Source organism: Rhinoraja longicauda, chromosome 22 (genome assembly GCF_053455715.1).
Source record: "Rhinoraja longicauda isolate Sanriku21f chromosome 22, sRhiLon1.1, whole genome shotgun sequence".
Classification (NCBI taxonomy): domain Eukaryota; kingdom Metazoa; phylum Chordata; class Chondrichthyes; order Rajiformes; family Arhynchobatidae; genus Rhinoraja; species Rhinoraja longicauda.
In genome coordinates, this window is record NC_135974.1 from 13,555,799 (window position 1) to 13,574,391 (window position 18,593).

The window sequence follows — 18,593 nt, forward strand, 5'->3', positions numbered from 1 at the left end:
GGAGTGTGCGATGATACGGGAGCACCCGGAGAAAACACGAGCGGTCACAGGGAGAACATACAAACTCCGTACAGACATCACATGTGGTCAGGATCAAACCCAGGTCTCTGGTGCTGCAAGGCAGCAGCTCTACCGCTACACCACTGTGCCGCTCTTTTTAAGAATGACGATGGATTCAATTGAAAGAGGCTGAACGTTATAGTCATTATAACAGGAACCATAAAGAATGGGATAAATGTATATTTTGTATTGAAAGATAGATAGTTCACAAACAAATTAAACATGCTTGCATTCAAGCAATAGGTCGATTGAGATCAGTTATTTTTGTTAATCAGAATTAGAAAATATTAATTTACATAGAGATTGAAAATTGAGTCCACATTTTGTTTACAATTTTCCTTCATTTTTTTTAATATAGGATAAATTAATGGCAAGCAGTTCCTTAACAGGGTTCAACAATGAAATCCATTTAGGAGGGTTATAGAATACATAAGATAGAGACATCCCTAAAAGTCAAATACTCTTTGCGAATGTGATCAAGACCATAATGAATAATCCAGGAACTGGATTAGATCTTTCAGCCTTCAAACACATTCCAGCATTTAATAATAACATAGCTGATCATTAACATTACGTCACATAATCCCTTTTGTCCCATATCCATTAATACCACCAGGTAGCAAACATTTATCAATCTCACATTAGCATACGGAAAAGAATCTAAAGACATTGACCAGCTTTTTTTTTTTCTGTAGACATGGCAAAGCAACGACACTTATTTGCACATCCCATTATCTGATGGTACACGGACTGAGGCACAGATTTCAAGATCTGGGCATAAGATTAATGGGTGAGGTGCAGAAACCCCCTCAACTTTAAAAAATGAGGATAAGTTATGATCTGGAATCATTACCTCCCGGGTGATAGAAACCATCATCAGGGTATTCAAATGGGGGGAAAAAAAAACAAAGTGCCAGAGTAATTGAGTGGGTCAGGCAGCATCTCTGGAGAACATAAATATGTCGCCTATCCATGTTCTCTAGAGATGGTGTCTGATCAGCTGAGTTACTCCAACTGGTCTTTGTGTCTTTTTTTAAAAAAACGAAACCAGCACCTGCAGTTCCTCGTGTCTTCATATTCAAATTGGAATTGGATAAACATTTGAGAAAAAGTAACTTGCAGGGTTTTAAGGAATGTGTACAGTTATGGAATTATTTGGACTCGAGCATGACAGGCTGAATGGCCTCCAATTAGGCTCTTATCATGTTACACAATGAGCCTATACATGATATTGTGGTGCAATTATTGTGAGGGTCTATGCCAACAGCCAAAAGGTCATGGTGGAGCATCTAGTGGAACTGCTGCCTTACAACTCCAGTGACCGGGATTTAATATGGACCATTGGTGGTGCCCGTGTGGAGTTTGCACATTCTCCCTGTAACCACATGGCTTTCCACTCAAAGCTGTTTTCTCTAATATCCTACAAAATTTGTGGTTTGAGAGATTAATTCACCACTGTAACTCACCCCGAGTGTGCAGATGACAGCAAAATCTAGGTGGAGAATAAAATGGGAGTAGGATTAGCATTAAAATGGATGCTTGATGGGCAATTGGGACACAAAGGATCCATTCTGTGTAATACCTATGATTTTATCAGGCTTTGCCTGCTAAACTAAAATAGATTATTAAAAAGAAAATTACATGGTTTACATCAAGCAACATCATTATCACATTAGTTTTGAACAAAGGTTGTGTGAGGAAGGTGGAGGAACTGAGCATCGACTATATTTATTGATCTTTACTGATATTGGTTTATAGTTGTCATAATTGCCAAGATACTGTGAAAACAATTTTGCATGCTCTCCGGGCAAATATCATACATCAGGTAGTGCAAAAAGAAAAAATAAACAGGGTGCTGAATATGTGTTACAGCTGCAGATGTAGATTTTTTTTTTAAAGTGCAAGGGCTACAATGAGGTAGATTGGAAGATCGGGAATTGAGCCTTAGCCTATGAGAAATCCATTCAAAAATCTGATAACAGCTAGTCCGTACTTTTTAACTTTATGTTCATTCTCTGAAAAAAGGTCTTTAAATCCTAATGTGCATTTAAAACATCTGGTGCAGGTAATGAGGTTTCAACAAATTCCTATCAATTCCTCTAACCACACAACTTTGTATATGTGATAAATTGGTCAGTACTCCAATCAATATTTATTTGCCCACATACAGAAGGAACACTGAAGAGGTCACGAAGAGCCAATGTGCATCTTCCTGATCTAATCTTATAAAGACATTCCAGTTTGATTCAGAACTAAAGAAATAAAGATTTTTTTTCTTCCCATACCAACTTTATTAACAAATCCCAAGTACCACTGGGTGTTTAGTTTAAGCCAAACACCAAGGCTGTCTAAATACATGCATCTCAGTTGAAAAACAGACACCATAATGCGAAGGCAAAATGCCAGGTTGACATGGAACTTGGAAATTAAATGAAAACTTTCAGAAACAGGTTAGTTAGCAAATATGGAGAGACAAAGTTAACATTACAACTCAATGCCTTTCATGCAAACCTCAACATCTTTTCTTTTTTATTTCAAATCAGCCACTCCACACTCTAAAATCAGGGTTTCTGGAATTCTAGCTTTTAAAAAGATATGTAATTGCACAATTTTATTAAAATAACCATCACTCCAAATTAGAGGGACTCACGAGAAAATCTTATTGTTTGGATAAGGGGGTAGGGCAGTTATGTTATTCAATAATTCTCCTTTAATTTAGTTTGGAGATACAGCGCAGAAACAGGCCCTTCGGCCCACCGAATCTGCACCAGCCAGCAATCTCCATACACTAGCACTAGCCTACGCAGTAGAGATCATTTACAAGATTTATCAAAGCCGATTAACTGACAAACCTGCAGGTCTTTGGAGTGTGGGAGGAAACCGGAGCACCCAGGGAAAACCCACACGGTCACAGGGAGAACATGCAAACTCTGTACAGATAGCACCCATAGTCAGGATCGAACCCGGGTCTCTGGCGCCGTAAGGCAGCAACTCTACCGCTGCGTCACTGTGCCATCCCCTCTGTGCAATCGTGCCGCCCCATGGTTTGTGCGTTACTGTCCAAAATCACTGCCGTTAGGTCTTAGTTTATTTGATCAGTCTTTAATTATTCTGTACTCTGATGTAGAATACATCATGAAAATGTCAAGCAGAACTTCAGTGATGCGAAATTCAGTAGCCAGATTTCTGCCTATAAATTCTGGGTGGGTTAAAACCCTTTTATATTTTCAATCTTGCTCTTGCACACCCACAAGATATACATGTAAAGGCAAATGTACACATTACATAATAACCAACAGACACACCATCAAATACATAATGATAATAAATACATCAAACACCCACTAAACCTACACCATCATATTAAATGCAAGTATAAACTCAAAAAGGAAAAGCCCTCTCTTAGGCACTTGGGTTAATCTTTCGTACTTCAAGCAGAGAACGTAACAATATGAAATAAGGCAATGTGCTTGCTTTGACCTTTGTATTATGGACATCTTCTTTTCTTTCAATCAGCCAGATTGTGTAATTGTATTAAAAAATATGCAATTTCAGGAAAAGATCAGGCAGCATTTATGGAATCTATGCAGAGACAAAGTTAACCTTACAACTCAATGCCTTTCATCCAAACATCAACAACTTTTATTTTTTATTTTAATCAGCTACTGTACGCTTCTAAATTAGGATTTCTGGAATTCTGTTTTTTAAAAAAACAAACAATTTCCATTAAAATAACCATCAGCTTCAAACTGAAGAGACTCATGTCAAAGTCTTATTGTTTTAACATGAGAGAAGAGTGGTTATATCGTTCAATAATCCTACACGCTTGTGCATTAATATCAGAGTGGACATCTAGAAGGCAGCTTGCGAGTTTTGTTTCATAAATTCTTGTGAAAACGGGTAAGGGGGAAGATCAGAACACCATTCGAAATAGGGGGAAAAAAAAGTATTTATAAATCAGTCCTGCACACACAGAGAATAGGCTGTTCACTGGTAAACAATAACGACTCCGGAGTTCTGGTTTGTTCAGTGAGAAAGGCACTGGGCAGCCATTTTGGGGTGCAGGAATCAAAGCCACATCTGACAGAATCTACCAGATAACTGATGCTTGGAAGAAATCAAGTCGTATGTGACTCCAAAACTAAATAAATTGCTGTAGGGATTGAACAGGTCATACAGGCTGCATCTGCGGGAGGAAATGGACCAGCACTCTTTCCCGTTGCCTCTTTCCACCAGCTATCTCCCCTCCACTCCACCAGTTTGAAGGGTCACAACCGGAAATGCAGTCTATCCATTGCCTCCACAGATGCTGCCCGACCTATCAGTTCCTCCAGCATTTTGTCTTTGCTTGAGATGTCAGCATCTGCAATCTCTTGCAACTTCACTAAAATCACGAACAGCATGTTTTTATCCTGAAAACAAATTCAAGCAATTTTTATTTGTGCTTTTTTTTTTTGAGGGGTCATGGATGTCAGTTCCTGAATTCGAAAATAATCTCCCTTTGTCTTTATCCTCAAAACCAAAATCATCTTTATTTGTGTGGTTAGATATCAAAGCAGTGAAGTTAATTATGTATCAAAATTGTATTATGTCCCTCAAAGCAACCGAGGTAAAGAATTTAAAATTTTCCCTTATTTTATTCCTTACGTTTACAAAATGCAAATTAATTTGAGTCATTCAGGAGAATCCATTTCTTTTCATTATCCACCCAATTGTTGCATCGTTTCTACAACAATAGTTTCATTTTTGATTCCATCTATCATAACCAAGGGATATGGGGAGAAACCAGGAACGGGGTAACGATTTAGGATGATCAGCCATGATCACATTGAATGGAGTTGCTGTGTCAAAGGGCTAATTGGCCTTCACCTGCACCTATTTTCTATGTCTAAGCACAATCTTTGATTATCAAAAAGAAAACCAGGTACGGTATTACAGACAATAAAAAAGGGAAGAAAAAGCCAACACTTATAAAGTGGTTGTACAAAACAATGGTACTTTTTGTTACGTAGGATCTTTCATATCTACCCATTGGAGGCAGGAGTCTCAATTGAACACCCCTTTCATGAGGTGGCACCTCTGACAACGCGAAGGTCCTTCAGTACTGCAACAGAGCGCACGGTTGGAATCTTTCGAATGGGGCTCGAGTCAAGCATCAGATGCAGAGGCGAGAGAGCTAAACTCCGGTCTTCAGCTACAAAAAAGGTGGTAAAATGTCTCCAATTTTAAATAAAAAGACACAGTCTTCAGAGAAAAATAATGCATCAAAACCGTAAACATTGTTTCCTCCGTGCAAAGAAATGACGTGCATGTTGGTATGCACAGCTGCAAGGCCAAACAACTATAATTCATCCAAGAAGCATGTATTCTGGTTGTTATGTTGAAGACTTGATATCTATCCATTGCACTGCCGGCGCTTGCTTAACTGCACTAGCCATTGGGTGCAGAATGAGGCGGTGTTCAGTTGCGCAGTGTGAATGAAGCCAGAGTGGGTACCTCGCCATGGCCGAACACCCTGCTCGTCAACTCTCTCCTGTCCCTCGCGGTGTACTGACCGGCCTCACGGCTGCGGATGGCGTTCAGGTGCCTGTTCCGCGAGAGGATGGCCACCATGTTGTTCAGCTTTGAGCGGATGGTGGAGTAGTGCATCTGCCGTTCTTTGCTCAGCTTCTGAAAGTAGTTCCACAGCGTGGCGTCGGCACTGTGGTGGGCCAAGTGCGGGTAACCGGCAGCTTGGCGGCAAGGCTGACCCTCAGAACCAGTGGTACCAGATGAAGTACTTGAACTGTCCGTGGACTCAGCAGTGGAGGCAGGAGGCAGATTGGGCAAGTCCATAGTCTCGCTGACACCCACCGTAGTGGGTGACACCAGCACTGAAGAAGTTATTACTTGAGCCCGTTGAACGACCCCAGATGTCGGAGTGTCAGACGATTGAGAGAGGAATGATGTTTGGGTTTCCATCTCCTTTGTTAAAATACAGGTTTGTGTAGAAACCCCCTGCATCCTGGCCTCTGGCATCCACTGCAGCTCAGTCTGTGTAGAAATGGTCCTCACCTCTTCATGCATCAGTGGAACGTTACCAGCCAGGGCCGATGCTTCACACGCGCGCTGGTCCGTTGACTCGGGGCTCTCTTGTCGGGGCCTTTTGTCGGCAGGTTTGAGCTTTCTTGGAGTAGACTTCACGATCCCTTGTCTTAGAGCATTGGCGAGAGCGGGATCTTTGGCCACCAATCTTTTCATCGTGAGCTCCTCGTAAATAGCCTGCTTCCCGTAGCCCATGTGGGTGGAAGGTATCGGCTCCGACTGGGCATACAGTATCCGGAACTCTTCATCATAGTACTCTGCCAACTGCCCCGACAGCACAGTCAGGTTACTGCGGTTCAGTTTGCCATCCGTCCAAGTGAAGCTGCAGAAGAATTGGAGGCAGCAAAACATAGGGGGTAAGGGTTAAACACAAACAGGGACAAAATGGCAGGGAAAGGTTAAATAAAAGGCAAGGACCAATTTAAAAAAAATTACAGTCAGCGTTTCAAGAGATGGCTCCAATAATACAAGTTAGTTTAGTTTAGAGATACAGTGCGGAAACAGGCCAACTGGCCCATCGAGTCTGCACCAATCACCTATCCCCGCACACCAACGCTATCCTACACACACTAGGGACAATTTACAATGCCACCAAGCCAATTAACTTACAAACCTGCTCATCTTCAGAGGTAACCGGAGATCCCATAACAAACCTTTGCAGGCAATGGGGAGAATATACAAACTCCATACAGACAGCACCCGTAGTCAGGATCGAACCCAGGTCTAAGGCTCTGTAAGGCAGCAACTCGACTGCTGTGCCCATTCTTATTGCCTAAATCAATCTATCTATTTCTCCCCTCAATCCTAATTAGATGTATTGAATTGATTAAAAGATACAGCATGAAAACTGACCCTTCAGTTTCCACACCGAGTCCACACTGACCATCAATCACCCAAGTTCTATGTTGTTCCACTTTTGCATCAGCTCCCTCCACTCTTGGAGCAATTTTACAGGGGGGGCAATTAACCTGCTAACCTGCACTTCCTTGGGATATGGGAGGAAATAAGAGCACCCGAAGGAAACCTACAGTCACAGAGAGAACGTACAAACTCTACACAGACAGCACCAGAGATCGGAATCAAATCTGGGTCTCTGCAGCTGTACAAGCAGAATTTGCTTAAATCAATAATGCTGCAAGGCTCACAGTCAAACAGTGACCAATGCACATTGTGCATTCAAAGTAGGATCCAAGGCTGACTCAGCATCGACTGAACCAAACAAACAGCTGTACTATATGTAAAATGCTCTGCACTTTCATATACAGATCCACCACTGATTTTCCAGCAACTAATGGTCCGGCACCTCCTATAATCAGGACAAAATTACAAAAGTGCAATCCCCCCCCCCCCCCCCCCCCTCTCGAAGATGTGGCGCCGAGGCCACATATGGCGAGGTGACTGATCTCGACCTCATCGGGACTTCTGCTCAGATCAGCGGGTCGAATTTGCCCCCTGCTGCTGGGGCTCTGGAACTCTGGCCCGGCCACACCCGGCAGATCCGTTCCCATAACTGACCCGAGACCGACTTTGCGGGCCGGTATCACAGCCCCCAGGCGGCCCACGCGGACTGTTCCAGTACCATTGGACTCTTCTTGGAGGCCATGAACTTTGTTGGCCTAGCAAAACGGACAATGCAAAGGCTCTGGAACCAAGGGTGCTGGGGCGGGGGGGTGGACGGGGACGGGACAGGGGGGAGGAAAACGGTGGTAGACCTGTACAAACCACTTAAAAATTAAATGATCTAATAAAGAAGTGATAAAAGGCACAGTGCTGTGTGTGGGGAAAAGAATACTTCTTCTTCCCCTACTGCAAGGCAAGGGGAATAATTTCTCTACCTCATACCTTCCATCAACAAATGAGTGTTTAAAGGATACCCACTTTCTGGGGAATCGTTCGCGATACAAAGGAATTGCATGGCAATATTATTAACAATTACAATTCATAGTAAACCTAATGGTTATTATTCATAGATTTAAATACAAACAGAGGTCCATTTTACCTGTAGGAGCCAGTAGCTACTTTCTCACAGTCAATTAACAAGAATTTTTCATGGACTTTTCCAATGACTTTGGCTCCTGTTCTTGAGTAATAAGTACATCCCTTTAAAGTGCGGACTCTCATCTTCTGGAAGTGAAGAATAGATAAATGTGAAACAGAGAGTTCAGGCAGCCTTTAGACCAGGGGTGTCAAACTTATTTTAGGTCACGGGCCGGAATGGGCAAAATGCGACCATGCGGGCCGGGGAACAGTTGTGCACGCGCAAACGCTCCCACAGCTTTCGCTGCCTTCATTTTTTCAACCCGCTCTCACATGTCTCAGTCTCTGCTACAACTACAAAGTGTTTCACTTTACGAATATTGTTTCTTATGAAGAAGATTGCCCAGCAAGCATTACTTTCATGATTGGTATCTAGGCCCGAGGATGTGGAAATAATGTTTCCAGTAATAGGAGAGTCCAGGACCAGAGGTCACAGCGTCAGAATAAAGGGTCATTCATTCAAAATGGAGATGAGGAGGAATGGGTGGTGAACCTGTGGAATTCATTGCTGCAGACAGCGGTGGAGGCCAAGACATTGGGTATTTTTGAGGCAGAGATTGATAGGTCTTGATTAGGTTACAGGGAGAAAGAATGTGGTTGAGAGAGAAAATAGGTCAGCCATGGTTGAATGGCAAAGTAGACTTGATGGGCTAATTGGCCTAATTCTGTTCCCCTGTCTTAGAGTCTTCCTACAGTGTTTATGTTTTGCCCACAATGGGCTGGCTGGGTGGTGAACAGCCATGGTGAAAGATGGTCTGTCCATCATCTCACCTGAAGGCCCCGCTCCCCATCCTTCTCCTTATGTCTGTCTTCCTTCCCCTCACATCCTCTGCCCTCACCTCCCATGTCCTTCTCTACCCTCACCTGCCCTCTCCCTTCCCTCAGCCTATCCCTTCTCTCATCCCCACTTCCTTACTTCCAGCTACTCCCCCACTCCATCCTCTCTTTCCTTACCTCGTTCCCAAATCCCCTCCCTTCCCTCATCCCTAAACACCATTCCTTCTCTCATCTGCTCCCTTCCTCACCCCCTCCCTCCCCACTTCCTTTCTTCTCCCCCACTCCCCTCCCTCAACACCCTCTCTTCCCTTCCTCAACCCTAAAAACCCTCCCTTCCCATCCTTTACCTCCACCTTCTCCCTTCTCTTCCCTATTCCCGCATAACTACCGGCACACCTTCACATCCCACCTAACCTTAACCCAAACACAGAGCCCCCACCCTGGAGAGCAGCTCAGATTTTGGATCGCTGGCTGCGGCCCCATTCACAGTGCGGCGACTTCCCACCAGCCTCTATCCACGCGCTCACCTGGGTTTCAGGTACATGGTGGCGGTCTCTGTGGTGGCAGCCCAGGCACTTCCCGGTGTCCACAACAACGCTGAGACTCCCCACCTTCCCCAGCGGTGGCCCTTTTCCCGCCCACATCACCACATGGCCGGATATGGGCGTAGCTTCCACTCACCCCCGGGAGCTGGGGAGTGGGAAGGTGACAAATCATCCCGCAGGACGGATTGGACCCCTTCGCGGGTCGGTAGATTGACACCCCTGCTTTAGACTATACTTTATAGTTACAGCACGGAAACAAGCCCTTCAACCCACTGAATTTGCGCGCCAACCAGCAATCACCCTAGTAAACTAGTTCTATACTACACACTGGGGACAATTTACAATTTTCTACCAAAGCCAATTAACCTATAAATTTCTACGTCTCTGGGATGTGGGAGGAAACCGGAGCATCTGGAGAAAACCCACGTAGTCACAGAGGATAAGGTACAAACTCCGTACAGACAGCACCCATAGTCAGGATCGAACCCAGGCCTCTGGTGCTGCAAGGCAGCAACTCTACCACTGTTCACCCCAAACCGTGGTAACACATTTGTGTGAGCAAATGTTTCCATGTTTCTAAATTGCAACCGCATTTAGTACAGGGTACCATCTGATAAAATACAAAGGGAAGAGATACAAACCAAAATGTAGTGTCAGGCAACCATGTTAGGCTTGAATGTTTAGGGTTGAGGCTCAGGGAAGGGAAAGTTTTAAAAACAGCTACAGATGCGCTTTCAAACACAATCTCAAAAGAAGCCATTTCATTTTTTTCATTTTTTTAAAGTACCTACAATAATTTGCCCCGAAAAGGATTCATGAATAGGGAATTGCAATAAGTATTTGAAGGAGCTATTGTGGAAGGGAATAATGGAATTAATCAGATTAAAAGTCTCTAAAGGCTAGCACAGTGCAATGGGCAGAAAGGCCTCCAAATTCTAGCAGGCATAGCTTTAAGGTGAGAGGGGCAAAGTCTGAAGGAGACGAGTGGGGCAAGTTTGCATTGTTGTTTTTGTTATACTGTTAAATACAGAGGGTGGTGGGTGCCTGGAATATGCTGCCAGTGGTGGTGGGTGCCTGGAATATGCTGCCTGGGGTGGTGGGTGCCTGGAATATGCTGCCTTGGGTGGTGGGTGACACAGATGAGCAGACTCAGTGGGTTGAATGGCCTAATTCTGCTCCTACGGCTTATGAACTTCTGACGCCTTTCACTATATCTCGGTTCACACGACAACAATAAACTAAAAGTAATTAGACACACCCTCTCTTCGTCCACCCAGACACCAGCATCCCGGCACATTTGTTGAAACAGTGGGAGACCAGATTGATCGAGAAGGATATAGACAGGGATTCTTTTCCTTCTGCAGGCTTCATGGAGGTCCTGGAGAATGTCAATATCGGTGAACGAGTCCATCACTAGTGCAATGACCTGCAATGTATTAAAAAAAATAAACATGCTTAGAAATTCAGTGAACTCTGCAACTCTGTCGCCATTAAAACATGGCAACACTTGTGTAGCGCCTTGGTCAGGTTTGCTACATGATTCCACTGGGTTGTATGCAAAATGAAGCATTTCACTATCCCCAGGAGCGTACGACAATAAGGTATCATAGAATCAGTGAGCAGTGGGTTAGCGGGGGGTTGAATTTCGCAATTTGGACCAGTTTGCTACCATAAAAACAGTGCTGGAAACACTCGGCAGCTCAGGCAGTATCTGTGGAGCAAGGTTGGTGTTTAAAGTCAACGACGCTTCATCAGAACACAGAAGGTGTTGGAGAAACACGAGTGGGTCAGGCAGAATCTATAGAGGGAAAGGGCAGACCACATGTTGGGTCTCTTTCAGGGTCTTTCAGTCGTCAGGATCGAACTCAGGCCTTTGGCGCTGTAAGGCCGCAGCTCCACCGCCGCGCCATTGTACTGCCCATGGTGCTGGCTGCCCTTTGTTTCCTTTGCTCTGAATTTCCAGAACCTATTATATATTTTTTCTTTTAAATTCCCTTTGATTATCCACAGCCAAGGACTTGAGCAGCGTTTGTGTTTAGAAACATAGAAAATAGGTGCAGGAGTAGGCCATTCGGCCCTTCGAGCCTGCACCGCCATTCAATATGATCATGGCTGATCATCCAACTCAGTATCTTGTACCTGCCTTCTCTCCATACCCCCTGATCCCTTTAGCCACAAGGGCCACATCTAACTCCCTCTTAAATATAGCCAATGAACTGGCCTCAACTACCTTCTGTGGCAGAGAATTCCACAGATTCACCACTCTCCGTGTGAAAAAAAACGTTCTCATCTCGGTCCTAAAAGACTTCCTCCTTATCCTTAAACTGTGACCCCTTGTTCTGGACTTCCCCAACATCGGGAACAATCTTCCTGCATCTAGCCTGTCCAACCCCTTAAGAATTTTGTAAGTTTCTATAAGATCCCCCCTCAATCTTCTAAATTCCAGCGAGAACAAGCCGAGTCTATCCAGTCTTTCTTCATATGAAAGTCCTGCCATCCCAGGAATCAATCTGGTGAACCTTCTCTGTGCTCCCTCAATGGCAAGAATGTCTTTCCTCAGATTAGGAGACCAAAACTGTACGCAATTCATCGCATGCCATCATCATGTGGGATAAAATAAAGGGAATGGAGTAACAGGACCCAAGGCATTGTTAATGCACAAGGTAGTCTAGCCAAAAATCACGATTCTTCAGATGAATAGTGTTGTAATTACCCATTCCCTTTGGCTCCAATTCATTGCTTTTAATTGCTGCTGCCCCGTTGATTGCAAGTAGTTTCATGGTAGTGAAGCTATGTAGAACAATACAGCATAGGAAGAGGCCCTACGGCTCATAATGTGCATGCTGAACATGGTACCAGGTTCAACTATTCTCCTCTGCCTGCATGTGATCCATTCCTTCCATTGCCCACATATCCATGTGCCTAACCAAAAGCCTTTAAATATCACTCCCATATCTATTGCCACCTCTGCAATGCATTCCAGGCACCGACCTCCCTGTACAAAAATAAAAACTTGTCCAACACGTTTCCTTTAAACCCTCTCACCTTAAAGCCATGCCCTCGATTTCGCTGGAAGACTGAGAATGTGAAAGTTGCTATAAAATTCACTTTTATCTTCCACTTTCCCCCACAAAAATAGTTGATAAGTAGTTTAGTTTAGAGATACAGCGCGGAAACAGGCCCTTCGACCCACCGAATCTGCAACGACCAGCGATCCCTGCACATTTACACTATCCTACACACGAGGGACATTTTTCACTTATACCAAGTATACAAACCCAAGCCAATTAACCTACAAACCTGTACGTCTTTGGAGTATGGGAGGAAACCGAAAATCTCGGAGAAAACCCACGCGGTCACGGGTGGAACGTACAAACTCCGTACAGACAGCACCTGTAGTCGGGATCAAACCCAGGTCTCTGGCGCTGCAAGCGCAGTAAAGCAGCAGCTCTACTGATAATCCAGTGATGAACTCTGACAATCCAGCATCGTTGGAGAAGTGGAACAGAGAGATTTTCCAGATCAAAATACCCATCACGTTGAGGGTATGGTAGGAAAGATTATAAAAGTCGCCAAGTGAAGAGTGCTGGCAATTGGAAATAAACGAGGAAGCAGATTAAACCTTAACATTGGAGACACAAGGAACTGCAGATGTTGGAATCTTGAGCAAACTACAAAGTGCTGGAGGAACTCAGCGAGTCTGGCAGCGGCTTGAAGGGACTGGGGAGAAGGTTCCCGATCTGAAGCATCACCTGTCCATTCCATCCACAGATGCTGCCTGACTGTCTCAGTTCCTCCAGCACTTTGTGTTTTGCTTAAAATTTAACATTGGGTTTTGTACAAGTACTGTACAATCATATTTGGAGCTCATTGCAAAAACAATAACGGTTTATGGATGTGCATGCTTTGAGTTCAGACCCTGCAAAAAAAACAAAAAACACTAATACATATTTCAGTGTTATCGAGTTTTCAGTGTTATCCTATACCAATACCCAAGGGTAGATGTTAAGTATATATATTTGGTTATGTGATTGTGGATTACAGCCTGTATTTCCAGTTCTGGAATGCCTTAACTTCAATCTATGTGCTTATTAGGTTGTCTACTAAGAAAGAATGAATCACCAACCTGTAAATCAATACTTACAAACAGAATAATCTGTTTTGATCATCACACATATAAACAAAGCAACTTACTCATTGCTATCAACTCTTCCATCTCCTTGGCAGCAATAAACACAAGATGCTGGAGTAACTCAGCGGGGCAGGCAGCATCTCTAGAGAGAAGGAATGGGTGACGTTTTGGGTCGAGACCCTTCTTCAGGCTGAAAGTCACGGGAAAGGGAAACGAGAGATACAGACGATGATGTAGAGAGAGTCTGAAGAAGGGTCTCGACCCGAAACTTCACCCATTCCTTCTCTCCTGAGATGCTGCCTGACCTGCCGAGTTACTCCAGCATTTTGTGAAATAAATACCTTCGATTTGTACCAGTATCTGCAGTTAATTTCTTACACTAGAGAGAGATATAGAACAAATGAAAGATATGCAAAAAAGTAACAATAAGGAATTAACAATGCCATGTTTCCTTTATCATTGTTACTTTTTTTGCTTCTCTTTCATTCCTTCTCCTCTCCAGAGATGCTGCCTATCCCACTGAGTTACTCCAACATTTTGTGTCTATCTTTGATTTAAACCAGCATCTACAGTTCCTACCTACTTCCTACTTATATCCATGGCAGCAGATAGGTCTAGAGCCTTGTATATGCAGAGTGTTCAGATGCTGTGTTTACAGTATTTCTTCTGGTTTACCCTAATAGGAAGGAGCTACAGATGTTGGTTTATACCAAAGATTCAGACCACAGTCTGAAGAAGGGTTACAACCTAAAATGTCACCACTAGTATAGATGGGGCATTTTGGTCGGCAAGGGCACGTTGGGCTGAAGGGCCTGTTACCATACTCTATGACTATGTTTCTAGGAGTTTAAAAGGTCCCAATTCACCAAAATAGAGCAGAAGAGTTAATCCTAACATGCCAAACATCTTTGGTATAAACCAGCATCTCCAATTCTTTGTTTCTACTACACGAATCAGTTTGAAGAAGGATCCTGACCCAAAACATCGCCTAAATAAGTTCTCCAGAGATGCTGCCTGGCCCGCTAAGTTACTCAAGAATTTTGTCTTTTTCTCCTACACGGAAGTGGTTCAATTGGATGGGGAAAAGCACAATATAACTGCAATATGATCCCACATCTTTTAAACCTTCTGGATGATGGTTCAATAACAACATTGAAAAGACATTTAGCCAGGCACGAGGATATGAAAGGTTCACAGGGAGATGGGCCAAATGGGATGAGCTTAGATGGGGCACCTTGGTCGGTATTGGACGAGTTGGGCCGAAGGGTCTGTTGCATAACTCTACCTGTTTTGCCTTCCTGATGAGGTTCCTGATGGCTTCCTTGCAGCTGTAGATGAGGTCGCCGTAGTTGGGCTGGAAATGCACCTCCACCTGAGTCACCCCTCGGCACTGGTCGCCCGGGAAGGTGGGCCACCCCAGGTCCAGGTCGGGGACCTCCATGTCCGAAACATCAGGGAAGTAAGTCCCGGTGGATTGTCCCTGGGAGCCGGTGAAGGACTGGTCCAGGGTCTCGCCAGTGGTCTCTGATGCTCTGACGGTGGAGCTCAAGATCTCCTCGATCTCCTGGCTCGACAAGAAGCCCGGCATCTTCTCGCGGTCCAGGAAAGTGGTGTAAGCCTCCCTGCCACCGGACACCAACTCCTCCAGGGCCAAGCGCTGGCTTTCGCAGTAGAAGTCGCGGACCCCCACCTCTTGTTTGTCCACGGCGGTCCACCGGGACACCACCGGGAAGTCATCCAAACACTGGGAGTCATTCATGGCGCGGTGCCAGATACTTCACACCTCCACCTACCTGGTGGTCCCCCGAACCCCTCCTGAGATCCCCCCCCACCCCGAGGTTCAATGGGTCTCCTGTACCTCGCCCCTCTCTCTCTCTCTCGCCTGGGTTACTGTCGCCCCATGTAAAAGTCTTGGACCCCAGCGAAACTGGGACTTGCTGCCTTGAAGTCTTGACCCCCTCCCTCCCTCCCTCCAAACCTCCAAACCTGAGCTCGCCAGTGGACGTCCCGGCACCGACTCTGCTGCACGCCTTGATCCTCAACGATAACTCCAGCTGGTCGTGTCTGTCTGGGACCTCACAGCCTGTACAACGCCCCCTGCGAACATCTACCCCTCCCCTGTCGTTTGGGAGCTAAAGAACCAACGCGTTCAAAGATCCCAGTCCTGAACCCATTGGTTACAGTTCCTGCAACCACTCCCACTCCCACCTTCCCTCCCACTCCAAACTTCTCCCTCTCTCTTTCACTTTCAACGGATTTTTATCCACAACCACTTCGGGATTGGCTCCTGGTTTAAATTCATCCGAAAACAGCCGGGAGGGTAGGGGCCGGGCCGGGCCGGACCTGTTATACAATGAAGGCAGGCTCGCCAGTAAACGCTGCAAACACACACAAACACACAAACAGATACTGAAACTCAAACGTTAAACAACGGGCGCTGCAAAGACTTGCGTTTGTATCAAACAGGATTTCACGCCAGTCAGCCACAAGGGTGTGGGGGGTAACGATATGTGTTGCGATATGGCGGGTTAATTCAATAAATTCAGTATTGAATATTAATAATAATATAACATATCCCTTTATTTGTTCCACGCCGGGGAAATTTGCAGTGTAACAGCAGCATAGTGGATAGCAAGAGACATTCATTATAAATAAAAAATAAAGATAAGGATAGTTGTTACAAGTTACTGTGAACTGGTCTGTTGACTGGTTTGCTGGGAGTAGTGCTGTATCGTACAATGTATGTATAGCCTCCGAGAATGTCGGGTGGAGCTTTTTACACGGTCCATCTATTGTATATATTACTTGAATAAAGTCTATTTTGATTTATTTTTTTTAAACAACAAATGCTGGCGGAATTCTGCGGTTGCAACTGTTGGGGGGGATTGCAATTTGTGGGTTTTTGTTTGCACATGATCCCAGGCAGCATCCGCAATCTCTCGTGTCTCCACTTCCATTTGTTGCGCCGGTCTTTTTATCCACTTCTTTTGCAGCATGTTCAAATCGTGCAGTGCTTATTTTTCAAAGAAACAAGTTTTTTAAAAAAAACAGCGAGCACTAATGAAATGCAAGGGGTGACGCCCGATTTGCAAACAACGCAAAACGCCAACATGTTTGGATTAAAGAATTAAAATATTCAATTTTCCAGCATCTGCGGTTTCTTTGTGTGTGCAATAGTTTATATATATATATCGCCGAGGCACTGGGAATAACCCACACCTGTTACCCCTCTTCCCCTCCACTTACCCCCCACTTCTCCCCCACTTCACCTTCTCTTCCCCACCCTCTTCCCCTCCACTTACCCCCCACTTCACCTTCTCTTCCCCTCCACTTCTCCCCCACTTCCCCTTCTCTTCCCCACCCTCTTCCCCACCCTCTTCCCCTCCACTTACCCCCTCACTTCTCCCCCACTTCCCCTTCTCTTCCCCACCCTCTTCCCCTCCACCTTCCCATCGTTCACCTTCCCACGTCCTCCACCTCCTCCTCACTACCCCTCCTCACTTTTCCCCCACTTCCATCCCAATCCCCACTTTTCTCCACATTACTCCCTTCCTCCCACCTTACCCCCTTCCTCACAACTTACCCCCCTCACCCCACCTCCTTACCCCCTCCCCACCTTTCCCCCCTCACCTCCCCCCACTTCTCCAACCTAGTCTTCTCCCCTTTCCCCTACCTCTTCACCCCTGTTATCATCCCCCTCTCTCCACCACTACTGCAATTATTCAATTAATAGATTTGAAATTACTCAGCTCCCTGGTAAACTAGGAATTCATGTCTCTGGAATTATAGTTCAGATTTTGGGGTTTAATGCTTCAGTAATTAAACCACAACGCTAAGATTCGCACAGTGGAAGTGTTCCAATGAATCACACAGGACTCGGAACTTAACATGACTGGGTGCTGTTTATGCAATTGGAGAAAAAGCAGGAGAGAGTTGAAATGTATGTCATTTACAGCAAATGATTCATTTTAATGGTGAGCATAGATTGAAACAAGATACTTACAAAAATATAAGCAAGTTAAACACAACAATATATATATATATATATACACACACATATACAGTTAGTACAGCTTTTGGGTTTTTTCAGACGAATTTGGGGCAGTTTAATACCTTGTACAATATTAATACAGCTATTACAAAGTCTAGGTAGCATGTGCAACAACCAAGATCTAGCTGAGTAGAGACATGAGAGCAAAATGGAAATACATGTGCAATTAGTCCTTAAAGTCAAAGACAGGGGTGACACAGTAGTGTTGCTGCCTTACAGTGCCAGAGACCCGGGTTCGATTCTGACTACAGGTGCTGTCTGTGTGGAGCTTGTACGTTCTCCCCGTGACCACGTGGGTTTTCTCCGGGTGCTTCGGTTTCCCCCCACACTCCAAAGATCTACAGGTTTGTAGGTTAATTGGCTTTGGTAAAGATTGTAAATTGTACCCAGTGTGTAGGAATAGTGCGAGTGTACTAGGTGATCGCTGGTCGGTGCAGACTCGGTGGGCCAAAAGGCCTGTTTCCACACTGTATCTCTAAACTAAACTGCATCGACCCATTTAATTTTTTTAAAATTACACCTTGTTAAAATATTGTGGGAAACACGCATAACACAAGCCCATCACAACAACTGAATTCCATTCACAAAAATACATTATCGTTGGAACCCACCAACAAAACCATCAACATAGCCACAAAAAGCTGGAGTAACTGAGCGGGTCAGACAGCATCTTTGGAGAAAAGGAATAGGTGACGTTTCGGACCCGCTTTTCCTTTTCCTATTCCTTTTCTCCAGAGATGCTGTCTGACCCGCTCAGTTACTCCAGCTTTTTGTGTCTATCTTCGGTTTAAACCACCATCTGCTGTTCCTTCTTACACAAAACCACCAGAGACACGATCTCACAATGATTTATTTATTTATTCGCTGGGGTATGAGTTAACTGTTATCTTGTTAAGATCTCGAGTCA

At 44.7% G+C, this 18,593-nt stretch overlaps 1 protein-coding gene across 1 annotated transcript; it reads right to left on the reverse strand.

Moving 5' to 3' along the window:
* Positions 1-5,110: 5,110 nt before the first annotated feature.
* LOC144604642 (protein FAM83D-B-like) lies at positions 5,111-15,394 on the reverse strand. The gene is made up of 4 exons (XM_078419277.1): positions 14,921-15,394; positions 10,762-10,929; positions 8,144-8,268; positions 5,111-6,466 (listed from the first exon to the last, which is right to left on the reverse strand). Exons 1-4 carry the CDS (start codon positions 15,392-15,394, stop codon positions 5,521-5,523), a joined length of 1,713 nt encoding a protein of 570 aa, XP_078275403.1. The 3' UTR covers positions 5,111-5,520.
* Positions 15,395-18,593: the final 3,199 nt, after the last annotated feature.

Coding starts and splice junctions, on each gene's coding strand:
- LOC144604642 (XM_078419277.1), bottom strand. CDS start 15,394: ATGAATGACTCCCAGTGTTTGGATGACTTCCCGGTGGTGTCCCGGTGG. Junction 8,269..10,761: donor TCTGGGTGGACGAAGAGAGG/GTGTGTCTAATT, acceptor CTTCACTTCCAG/AAGATGAGAGTCCGCACTTT. Junction 6,467..8,143: donor GTAGCTACTGGCTCCTACAG/GTAAAATGGACC, acceptor ATTCTTCTGCAG/CTTCACTTGGACGGATGGCA.